General features: G+C 49.0%; 1 protein-coding gene across 1 annotated transcript in view; it reads right to left on the bottom strand.

The window, feature by feature from the left end:
- Ccl1 (C-C motif chemokine ligand 1) overlaps positions 1-2,098 on the bottom strand; it is a 3,296-nt gene extending 1,198 nt beyond the window's left edge. Inside the window, exons 1-2 of the mRNA XM_028759146.1 lie at positions 2,023-2,098; positions 607-718 (exon numbers count right to left, since the gene is read on the bottom strand). Of these exons, the coding sequence (XP_028614979.1) occupies positions 607-718; positions 2,023-2,098 (188 nt within the window). The remainder of the gene's footprint in view (positions 1-606; positions 719-2,022) is intronic.
- Between the last annotated feature and the right edge of the window lie 10,689 nt (positions 2,099-12,787).

Genomic DNA, 12,787 nt, shown 5'->3' with positions numbered 1-12,787 from the left:
TGTGTGTGTGTGTGGTGTATGTGGTGTGTGTGTGGTGTGTGTGTGTGTGTGTGTGTGTGGTGTATGTGGTGTGTGTGTGGTGTGTGTGTGTGTGTGTGGTGTTCATGTATACAGACATGTGGTGGCAAGGTATCAGTGGTTATGAAATCTTCCTCAATCTATTGTCTATCTTACATTTCAAGGCCAGGTCTCCCTCAGAACTTTGTCGGAGCCAGCAAGCACACAGGCTATGCCTGCCTCTGCCTCTTCTAGCACTGGAGGTACAAACTCACACCATCCGGCTGGGAATATGAACTCAGATCACCATGCAGCCAAACACTACCCACTGAGCCAACGCTCCAGCCTTGTCTGTTGCGCTTTTGTTAGACATTTCTTTCTGGCTATATAATTCAGGATCTAATCAAAGGCACTTTGGAGTTCAAGCAAATAAACCAGGACCCTCCTCCTGGAAAGCCCCACGCTCCCCTAGTGTTGCTCTACACCTTAGACTGCCTGTTTGGGTTTAGACTCCCTCTTCTTGTGGAACATCGCCATCTAGTGTCTACTATTCTCACTTCTGTCAATAGTATCCCTCCCCTGGCAGTGGTTCTCCAGGACTTCACTCACATCACAGCTGAGGAACGACAGGAGCGGCCCATCTCTCTGTAACACATGATAGACTTCAGGGAAAGCCGTTTCTCCAAGGTTTTCAAGCAGCACCTAGAGGAGACCCCATGCACTAGAAGAAAAGCACAAAAAGAGCCAATCATTAGCAACTATCCCTCAGCCTCTCACCCACAGAAGGATTAAAAAGCAAACCCCGCCGCCAAGTCCTTCCCAGAACAGAGACCACATCTAGAGGGCCACAGTGCAGCTCTGTCTCAGCAGCCACACCTTTCTGGAATGGAGAGAACAATCATAAGGCTGGGTGGGGGGGAAGGTCAAATCTAAGCACCCCACAAACCAGGAGGTGCTGGGGACAGTAACCACAAACCTGCCTGAGCCCGTGCCTCAGCACGTACCCCTGCTCATACAGTGAGACTCCTCATACCACATATACAAACCCCTTCAGTCCCCATCTCCCAGCACAAGTACTTGGCTCTGTACTGTACTAGTACTTAAGCTCAGGGCTCTGGCCTTGCATCCTAGGGGACCTGCTATCCCATCACATGCAAGACATTGCAGTCCATGGTTTGAAGACATGGGGCTTGGTGAGGAACTCCACACGGGCTCAGGAGGAAAAATAGATTTTCCCAAAATGTGGCTGGTCCACTCACCCACACAATCTTCCACATCCCCAGCCTTGATCCTCACCTCTTTCAGGCCCTGGTAACCCCACTCTGCTGGCTTGTACACTCCCCTCACACACCCATGTTCTAACCCTGGATCCTTCCTGTCTCACGATTCACAAACCTGCAGGTCCACTGACCGCTGGTTGGTATTCTCTAAGTAATCTAGACCATGGATTCCATTTTATCCAAACAGAAAACATCTTTAAGGGGCATAATAGTTTTCTGGCTATTCACTCCTGTGGTCCTTCCTTTAGCCCCTGCCTGTCATCTGTCACACTATGGAAATCAGACCTAGTCCCTCCTCTGGACTTCAGGGATCCCAGCTTGTTTTAAACAACCCCACAGTCCCTTCCAGCTGTCTGTAGGGTGAGGATCAAAATTATCTTCCACACACTGAAACCACATCAGCTCTAGAAAACAGAAGCCCCTCCCAGGACAGGGCCAGTCTTGGAACCACACGGAGAGGACCCTGGCTCAGGTCTGTCTCTGCAGCCACCTAGTTCTGGGATTAGCAAAAGAATCAGAGTAATGGGTTTCAGGTCTGAGTTCCCCACCAAGAAGTAGATGTGTACTCCTAGTTCATAATCTTCCTCCATGCCCAACGCCCCTATTCCATTGGTGTCCTCCATTCATCTCCAGATAGGAGCAGAGAAGGAACCAGTGAGGTCTAGGTGAGCTCTGTTCCCAGCCCAGAGCTCCTGCCTGTACATCTCCCCTCCCTGGGCCCAAGCACAAGGATCCCATTACTCACTGCTCTTGCCGTCCACATCCTGTAGCCACATGGTAGCCAGCAGCAGGCACATCAGGGCCATGGCGATGGGTTTCATGGTAATACGTTTCTGTCTCAAGCCTCTCTGGAGCAACCACCGAACGTCTGGAGAAGCTAAGAACTCTCTCCTGCCTCATCCTGTACTCAGCTTTTATCAGAAGGCCCAGGGTGCTTTCCCAGACCATGGGGAAGAGGTGGGAGTCCCAGGGAGAAGGAACTCATACCCAATGGCCACATGGAAAACTCCTTTTCTCACCTCTCCTGGGGCGGAGCTGGGGGGGGTGCAGTATTGGAGGTACGTTTGGGTGCCTAGTGGCTTTGGGAACTTCCCCAAGTGCAAGAGCAGATATCGATCTTTACGTTCTTGACAAAATACGTGGGGGCTGTCCTGGCTGAGTGGAAAGTCAAGAAAGGTGAGAGAGAGGAAGTGGCCTGTGCACGGCTTGTCCAACCCACATCATTCCATTCAAAGCAGCTACTGGCCTTGGAGCAGGATTCAGCAGAGAAGTTACAATCTGCATCAAATCTAGCTTGCGTCTGGGTTCCAGCTCAGCGATTGCACAAACTTATCTAAGCTGCTCATCCCTACAAATGGAACTAGTACATATCTCAAATCTGGGTGGCAAGAATGAAATGCAGAGCTGGGGAGATGGCTCAGTCAGCAAAATACTTGCTATACAAGTGTGAGGACCAGAGTTTGAACCCTAGAACCCACATACAAAATGGGAGTAGTGGAATGGTCTTGTAATCCCAGAGCTGGGGAGGCTGACAGGCTGATCCCTGGGACTGATTGGTTTGCCAGCTGAGCTGAGTTGGAGAGCTCCAGGCCAGTGAAAGAACTTATCTCAAAAATCAAAGTGGTTCACATGCACATTGACCCATGTATGTGCACCTGCATACATGTACACACACATATACCACAGGTTGAATTGAGATACTGTCTGTCAAATGTCTGGCCAACACATTTGCTATTAGTTTTATTTCTTTGTTCTCCATCCCTTTCACAGCTTCCTCTGTTCCAGATCCTTGCTTGATCACCCTCAGGACAAATGCCAATGGAGGCAGGGCCTGACCTGAGCCATCTTGCTTCAACTTATAGACAATCCATGGAGAGCCATCCAGCACAATAACTGCTCAGTAAAGACAGATCTGTCACGTGGAGAACACAGGAGAATGTTGGGGACACCCAGGGATATCAGAGGACCCTTTCCAAACAGTGTTCAGTAAGTACCATGTCCTGCAGGCTTCTGTGAAGACAGAATGCTAGGCAGGGGAAGGACTCTGGAAAAGCCGAGTACAAAGGAACATACTTCATTCTGCATCACAGGAAAAGCTAGAGCATGGGGTATAGCTGCAGGTGGGATTGCGCGGCTAGATAAAAACTGTATGTGCAGTGTGCAGTACTTGGGATAAGCAGCTCATAGTAGTAGGTCCTCAAGAAAAAGCAGCTGAGCTTTTTGACATTGGCATCATGGGGCCTATACACAGTGGGTTGGCTAGGCTAATCTATGTTGTTCTTAGCCTGTGTAACTGAAAAACCTTCCATGTTTGTTGCCGATTGAGTGTAGTACAACCGATAGTTACAACTCTTACCAAATAGTCAAGTGTCAGCCATCCATTTGGCTCTCCTATCTGCACTGTTTCATCCCTACTGTAACGTCAACCTGTACCACCTTCCCAGCCAGCTCTCTCTGTGCCCAGTCTGCTCATTTCAAACACGCTTCCTCCAATAAAAGTCACTTGCCAACCCCTGCTGGCAGATCTCAGCCTCCTTTGAAGTTCCTGTGCTGGGTGGCGATAGGAAGTCCTTGTCCTCCTGCATCTCTCCACTGGGGCTCCCTCCGTGCTACCATGGCACGTCTGAGTTGAATGAGCCTTCCAAGACCTTTGGAAATGATGACTCTTGGCACTCCTGAGGGAGCTTTGTCGAAACTGGGAATATCTTGGCTCCATTTCAGAATCAGAATCAAAATCCAAGTGCCTGTACTTGTGAGAAGAAAACTCCAGGCGATTGTCAAAGCACTAAGAGATAAAGTCTTCAGGGTGCAGAGGGTGGGAAGGTGATGTTCACGAAGAGGGGAGTCTTGGGCTTGATGCTATATTGAGAATGGGGGCGGCATAGGAGGAAGGGACTTGAGCCCTGGGTATCTAAGAATAAGATCAGCTCATGATCTCTACACAGCTGGACCATTGCCAGTCAGATCCGTACTGCTTCCTGCCACCCAGCAAGTCATTTAAATTACTGCCCCATTGCTGCTTCTCTCCTATGTCCTTGTCTTTGGAGGCTGATGTATTCTGGCCCTTTACCCCGGGGTCTTGGGAGAGAGGAGATATGAGTGTATGTCAACCAGCCAAATACAAGTGGAGACCCTTTAGACTCGGACAACGAAGAAGGGGCCACATAGCTGCCCTGGAAATTTCTGGTTCTTCCCCTGTTCTGGGGGCTGTCCCCTCAAAAGCTTGCTCCCCATCTTCCCTATCACTGTGACCACAGCTAATTTCCAAACAGAAAAACAGGAACTCTTCAGTATTGGTTATGCCGTATCTTCCTGGACTCTCCCAGCACCTGGAAAGGAGTGGCCAAAAGTAGGACTTATCAACCAGCAACTTCATGTTACACATGGATACCCCAACATGGCAGTCCAGGCCCAGGGGCCAAGACCTAAGGGCTCAATAAAATCTCTGTGGAAATGAGCAAGCAGAAATGATCGATGGTGTGGACTGACAAACAAGAAATGACCTCAGGATAAGCACTGTTATCATTCACACAAGCAAACCTTCTTTCTGTTGCTTGTAGTTAGGAGCCCTTGTCACTTGTCTTTCATTTTCTAGGGACCACTGAGTGAGGATGGGGACCAGGTGGCTGGCAGCCACGGTGGAGTCATCCTAAGATGCTGTCCAGAGGCATTCAACCCAGCCCTGCCTACCACCTGCTATTGAGTTACAGGTCAAGTGGTCCTTCCACAGCAGGTCATTGCCAGCTCCTTGGCATGTGTTGAACATGGAAGAACCGAAGAGATGGGTTGATCCATCTCTAGAGTGAAATTCTCTGTTCATTCCTTCAGGAAGAGGAAGAGGACAGTGACTAGAGCCAGACATGGCCACATCAGATCTCAGTTCTACCACCTCACCCTGGGCAGGTAACACAGGCTTTCTGAGCTGTGTTTCCTCTTGGACCTAGTACAACTCTCTCTAATACTGTCAAAATAAACTTCCTAAGCCTTAGCCTAACTGTGAGTTCTTGGGAGGGCCCCCTGCAATGGGAGAAGGTTTGAAAGGAAAAGAAAGGAAGGACTCTCCTGAGCACCAGGAGAGGTACTGGGGGAACCAAATGAATCTCAGGGGACTCCCAGATTATGCGGAGGTAGATCATGGGGAGTAGTTTAAGTATAGGAAGTGCTCCAGAAGAGGTGGTGTCCTGGGGGAGGGGGAGCTGCAGAATTCACTGGATTTACCCCTAAAACTGGGTTCCCTTTGCTGTGGGTCTGGAACTGCTCTGAGAGGTCCATGGGTGACGCCAAGAAGTGTCACCATCTCCCAAACTGGACTCCACTTCCCAGTCTCTTTTTCTACTAACCTGGTATACAGACACCCAGGTCAAGTTTTGTATCCTTAATGCTGTAGTCACAGTGTCTTTCTGGGTCCTTGATACCTGCCCCAGACACAGTTGTCTGAGGTAAGCCTACGTCTATTAACAGTAAAGGTGCCCAGCACCCACACACCGCAGGATCCCAAGCCCTGACTTCTTTACTTCCTGTCCCTGTGGTTTTTAGCTGCTTCTCTCTTTTGTTCTTTTACAGACCTTTCCTGTCTACTGCTTAGTTACAGCACAAAGGACACAGAAGTGTCTCTCACTACAATAGGCAGGCAGAGGTTGTCACAATAGTGACCATCGCCAGTTCTTTCAAGGGCTTCTGAGCCTGAAAGTCCAGCCTGCTGTGCTCAGGGTGAAGTACAAATGTCTTGGCTCCACTTACAAAGTGTGAAGTGATAGCCCTGCTCACTGAAGTCCTTCTCTTCAGATGTCAGGTCTTCTGCTTCTCCTTAGAAGTTGCCCCTGGCTTCACATGACTAACTTGCCACAGGCTGTGCCACCTAAGCTCCTGGAGAGAACCAGCAACTACAGGTTTTGATTCCCTGGGGCTCCATATCCCACCCTATCCAGGAGCTCTAGAGAGCAGAACTCTTTCTGTCTCAATAAGACCTCTCTTTGCCATCTATATGTGGGATGCAACTACTATTGGAGGTAAAAAGAAAGAATTTTGTACCCACTGAGGCCTCAATCCTTAGTGGGCAGGAAGGAGTTACACAGGTAGCCAGCTATGGAAACAGAATAAGGAGCTGGATTCCAAAACTGCATCTGCTTATCCAGTGTTCCACTGCTGAATACCTCATAATTTCTGTATGGGCAACATATCACATGTGGGGTCCCTGTGACAGCCATGGTTTAGTGGGGGTGCCCCTCTATTCTCTCTTTAGGCATCTTCCAAAGGCCTGCTGTTTAACACTTCCTGCCTGGCTACTGAGGCAAGAGAAGGGGTTGTATCACAGATCTGCCCTCCAGGGCCAAATTTAAGGGAAAGAACACCCACAAAACACCAGTTGGGCACAGGCTGTCATTAGTGTATGGTTTAGAGGGTAAGGTCTCCTTAGGTAGCAGTGTGGTATTTGATTTAGGCCTGGAAGGATACACATGGGGTGTGCCCAGAGGGGAAGAGAGTGTGGAGCTGCCATGGTAGTGGTTTTGAGCAGGTTCTAGGCCAACCTGTAGGCTCCCAGCCCAGGCTCCTTGGAGTGCTTCAGCTCTGAGCTCATCTCTAAATGGGTATGTGAGTACTCCCTGCTTATAGGCTCCATATAGTGTTGAAGGCATGTGCTCAGAACAATGCCTGGCAGAGTTCTTAAGGAAAATGGGAGCAGTGAGGTCAACACAAGTGTGGAGGCGGGCTCTAAAAAAGAATAAGGAGAGGCCCAAGTCGGGTTACACAAGATTATGTTGACAAGGCTCGTTCATCCCTGCTGACTGTCACCCTTGGTTTACTCGGAACAAGGCATGCTTTCTATCATGGGTAATCTTGAAGGCCCAGGCTGAAGGCTGAGGACAGGAGAGAGGAGGCAGTGAGGGAGATGCTGAAGGCAGGGAATGAAAGAGGGCTGGTCTCTAGAGAAGAAAAAGAAGTGAGAATCAAGTCACTTCTCACGGAACCTCAATTTCCTCCTAAGAAACAGGGGTGGGAGCAGGAAGGTTAGCCTACATACCCACTCTTGCCTAGGAAGTTCAACTCACGAGGAGACCATTTGGGAGGCTTTGATCAAAAGACAGGGATTGAAACCTGTTGGATGCCAGAGTATTCTGGATCCAGGGCAGCTGGGGTGGCACTTATGTCCTCCCCTAGATTGGCATCCAATTGCTCTTGGAGTCTCCAGGAAAGAGAAGACCCTGTCCCCAAGTTCTGACTAAGTCCTGTTGGGACCAGAGCTTCTAACAGCCATACTGAGAGTCTCTAGGCACGCCCCTTCCCTTTCTGAGAATGATGAAGGACAGAAAGTCTTGACAGGGTTGCTCCTGGGTGCTGGATGCATAGATCCCTCTACTCCCAGGGAAGAAGACCTCAGCCTAAAATTCAGCAATACTCAGAACATCAGGAACCCCAGGGAGCCTCGTTAGCTGGATACTAGCATGGACTCCATGTTATAAGCATTCCCTTGCAAAGTCCCTGTGGACTCAGGGGTCTCCAAGGCTTCACCTACTCTGGATATAGGCTGGGTTCCAGGAGCACCCCAGTCCTCTTTTCTTCTGGATCCCATTCTCATTGGCCAGGATGTATCCTAAGAAGAGTTGAGCAAGCTGGTCATGGTGCAGGTGAGGAGATTAAAGTAGGGACATGAGGACTCAGTGACAGAGCTCAAACAGTAGCTCAGCCTCTCAACCCCTCTCAGGAGTTATCACTTTGTGTTGATGTCTGCAGAGACAGGCTGTGGACAGGGGAAAGGGGTGGGTGAAAATGGGTCCCTCTGGATGCTGAGGTACTGCAGAATGCCCACAGCCATCTGGAAGCTAGAGCATAGGGTCCACCTTTGCAGGGAATTGAGAGAGCATCTTGAGCATGTCCAAGGCTCAGAACAGGAACATGGGGGCAGGAAATGGCAGTAGTTAAGTCCGGTGTGCCCACTGAAACCAGCAAGGCCACTTTTAGTTGAAGGGACAGGCCTATGAGCTTTAGAAAAGTCCCTTCCCTCCCTGGGAGAGCAGGTAGGGCAGACTGGAACAGGACATAACCCACAGCTCATTCCCCAATATGCCCTATGCCCAGTGTTCCAAGAGGCCCTAAGAAAGACACCCACGTGTCAGTGTCTGTCAGGCCTGGCATTCCTAGAGAAATCCTATCACCAGGGCTGGTCAACTGAGCTCTGGGATGAGCTCAGCTGGCACGAGAATAGCATTGAAATCTCAGTCTTCAGGGTCGCTGGCCACATCAGAGCCCAGCACTCAGTCCCTTGGGCTCCACTCCTCATCCTGATAGAGTACAGGGAGTACTGGACGTGGGCTCCACCACTGAACTTTAGTGTTTTGTTTTCCCATGGTGCTAAGAATCAAACCCAAGGCCTTTGCACATGTTAGTTAGGCAAGTGCTCTACCAGTGAATTTCCCCCCAATTCCCAGCCCCATCACTGCATTTTAATCTAAATTGCTAGCCGGGTGGTGGTGGCACACGCCTTTAATCCCAGCACTTGGGAGGCAGAGGCAGGCGGATTTCTGAGTTCGAGAGTTCAAGGCTAGCCTGGTCTACAGAGTGAGTTCCAGGACAGTCAGGACTACACAGAGAAACCCTGTCTCGAAAAACAAAACAAAACAAAACAAAACAAAACAAAACAAAACAAGAAAAAAGAAAAAAATCCAAATTGCTAAGTCCTAACATCTGTTGTTCTGCTTGCCTGCCTGGACTTCTGTGTTGTCCTGGGCACACTGGGTTAAAAGGGCCTCTGCCCAGCGAATGATGTGAGAGTTCTTCCAACAGCATCTAGCACACGCCCTGGCTGTAGGCTGGAACTCCTGTCCTATCTAATCCTGTGCTGCTGACTTTGCCTGAAGTATCTCCTTGGCTGTTCTCAAAAGCCAACCTGGAGTCTGCAGGATCTTATGTCTCAGCTTCGGTAGACAAGCCACACTTCCCAAGTGTGAATCAAAGGTCAAATTCACGTTGGAGCACCAGAGCTCATATGGGAGCACCAGAGCTCATACAGGGGCACCAGAGCTCATATGGAAGCATCAGAACTCATATGGGAGCACCAGATCTCATATGGGAGCACCAGATCTTATATGGGGGCACCAGAACTCATATGGGAGCACCAGGGCTCATGACTGCTGCCCTTCAGACATAGCCTTGATTTGTGGCAGTAATCTGTGCATCCTATCAACCTTGTGTCCCTGATGGGGTAAGTTTTTCAGGATCCAGTGCAAAATGACAATGACTGAAACATTCCAAGGCAGTAACAATGGAGACATGCAGCTTGTGTGCTTGTGTGTTGTGAAGCTTTTCTGCCCTGTTTCTGCCCTTTTCTCCCATTGGGTGGCATCCATCTCATTCGAGTAATGAAAGTTACTTCCTGGAATTTCCTGCTATGCATTCTACATCCCTCTTCCTGTCTTGGGAGATGTTTCAAACCCCCATTTTGATCTTATCCTTTCAAAGTCCTTGACATTGAGGTACTTACTAACTGAGCTGGGGGATGTGTTCCACTTCCCACACATGGCATTTGAATCATACCCTCCCAGCTCCTTTCCACCAGCAGAGTGAAAGGCCAGAGCATCTGCCAGGTGGGCAAGCTTACGGGGACAGAGAAAGGAATGTGGAGAAAAGCTGCTCTGGACAGCACAGTGTCCATCCTGCTGGCCTTGGCTCTGTCCTGCCCACTTCTTTCAGCTGAAGCTCATCTCCACCAAAAATGTCTCCTCCCACCTGGATCATGATTCAGGATGCTGAAAACCCAGCCTGGCAGAGGCTAGGCACCAATAGATGGGTTTTTTAACCAACACTCTTCTGCTACCTCTTCCAAGCCTCCATCGGTGGTTGGTCCTTTGTCTTTCGGGTATGTTACATGGGAAGATGGCGCCCAGTAACTCTTACACTCTTGATCATCTACTTGTGCCCATAGGTATACTAGCACCTCAGAAAGAAAGGAGACATGGGTAGCTTCAGCTGTCTCATTCTGTCTCGGTCTGTCTCTGTCTGTCATGCTTGACTTGGATCATAGCAAAGCCCTCATCTATAAGGGATGGATTCCTACTGGCTGACAGAAGAGTAAGTTCCTTAGCAGGGACCACAGCTGGACAGACTGAGTGTTGGGCTTCAGCCAACACTGCTACCACTGCTCTTCCCTGGCCTCCTCTCCCAGCCAAACCACTGAAACAGTTTCACCTCCCAGTCCCTTCCACTCTCTCCAACCGCCCCTCCACTATCTTTCATTCCTTCCTACTCCCTCCTAGGCTCCATCTTCTACTCCCTCCCACACCTGCTTCTCTTTCAAAGTACCACATGCTGACTTAGGCTCCTTTGTGGCACTAAAGTGAAGTGGCCACTGATCCCCCTGACTTCCTTGTCGGTAAATCCAGGGCATCTCTGACCATTGTTTTGCCCAGTCACTCATCACCCGTGGCCCTCTTGCCCACCTCCTTCCAGGAATAGTGCCTGACCATGAGTTCCATGGCCTTATTCTTGATGTCCTCAAGAATTTCAGTATTCAATAGCTAACACTAGAGAATGCTTCCTGAGGGCCAGGCATTTCTCAAATATCAACCTACCCAAACTTCCTAACAGCCTCAGAAATGTATCATTCTCTGGCTCCATTTTACAGACAAGGAAAGTGAGGCACAAAAAATACTGTCCACAGTGACTGAGGTAGACACTGGGGAGGTGGATACCAGTGCAAGCTCTGTGTTGGTGCTACTTCTGAGGTGTTCTGTCCTCCTCTCAGCCAGCTTGTTTCTGCATGGGGCCCAGAGAGCAAACCTTGTTACATGTTCTAATCAGGCCACATCCCCTCCCATCTGTGACCCTGGACACACCCTAGATGAATTCACCATCCTTCTGCCAGACACACCTTGGTCTTATCATAGACTCCTGCCTATGGAAGTCTCCCAAATAGGGTAGTCTTTACCCTGTCTCAGCCTGTCAATCTGCCACCCTTCCAACAACCTCTTGCCAAAATTACCTCTTCCCTGGGCTCAACTCTACCCACCTTCCCTCACTTGTCTCTGAAAGCCAGATACCTTTTGCCCTTCCCTTTTCAGATATGCATCCGGCCTTACATATAATTGAGCCACTTTCTTGCCTGGCCACCTGGCTAGTCTCTGAGCACCTTGCCTCACAGAGCTCTGTCCAGAGCTGCTCCTTGTGTTAGGGAGCCATAGCCTGGGCCTTCAGCTGCTGTACTTCAGGTTGAAACAAACTGAGCTATATAAGCTCAGAACCTTCTCACTCACATGGACACCACCTTACCCATGCACACATTGATTAAGGACATACATATATAAACTGGACCATCACTCACATACACACACACACACACACACACACACACACACACACACACAGCATCTTCCAGCCATTCCCCACATCTACAGAGTCTTCTAGTTTGGAACTCCTGCCTGCTCTATGTCCCTGCCAGTTCTGTAAGGATACCTTTTGCAGCCTTCCTCAGTATTTGGTTTGTTTCATGGGGCTCAGCAGTTACAACCTCAGAGTCATAATAGAGAAGAAGGCTGACAAAGCAAGAGGGAAGAGCCAGGAATCATTTACATGTCCCAGATGATTTGTGGCTTTCTTGATCCCTTTTATTCAGTTACTCTTTGTAAGCCTCTGAACAATACACAAACTGTTATCGTAAATGGGCTTTACATGAGGAAACCCAGGTTCACAAACATTAGCAAAGCATACAAGCCTGACCCAACGCCATCAGCAAAGAAGCATGCTCAAGCATAGCATTTAACATATAGCTGGGAGATGATGCTCTTCCCCAATAGCTGGGGAAGCCCATCAGACTGGACACAACCTCATTACAATGTAGACTCCTATTCCCCACCACAGCCCTGAAAATGCTAAGGACTACTAGTCCCAGGATGGAGTAGATCTATGCTAGGTAAGCACAGGGTGGGTCAAGATCAACTCATAAGACGAGGTCTAACCTAGGCTCACCTCTGCCAGTGTCGCACCCGTGTCTGTAAGTAAACAGATGCTTGCATCCTCATTCAGGCACATCAACAAAAATAATTTAAGACTGTTATTAAATAAATGTGTTTCTCTTACTTTAGTCATATGTAATTCCTGGTAACAGTATTATCAGTTGAAAGTACTTAGAAGATATGCCTTAATGGAGAGTTTATCAGGCTTTGTAATTAGCAGAGCAATTGTGAGTACTTTAAAGTACTTGGAGGCAGATTAAACCCACTAAAGAGAATCAGCCACTCAAAAACACAAAACAGTATCCATTTACACGCCGGCAATTGCTGCGCTGATTAGAAATGCAGATACTCTCGAGGTTCCTATAAATCTCACTCCTGAGGCAGAATCTGACATCTCTCCCAGCAAGAACCCCTCATTAATTAAGGCAGCAGATAGTTCCTGGATACTCACTATGTGTTGGGGACCCAGACACAACGGAAGCTTGTCCTCAGAGTGTACACCTGTGCGAAAGCCCTAATTTTCAAGCAAGCTAATATAGAAATGAGATTATTTCCAATTGGCTG

Source organism: Grammomys surdaster, unplaced genomic scaffold, assembly GCF_004785775.1.
Source record: "Grammomys surdaster isolate TR1022 unplaced genomic scaffold, NIH_TR_1.0 126278, whole genome shotgun sequence".
Taxonomy (NCBI): domain Eukaryota; kingdom Metazoa; phylum Chordata; class Mammalia; order Rodentia; family Muridae; genus Grammomys; species Grammomys surdaster.
The sequence above is the reverse complement of the archived record's forward strand: the minus strand, read 5'-3'. Positions and strand labels throughout refer to the sequence as shown.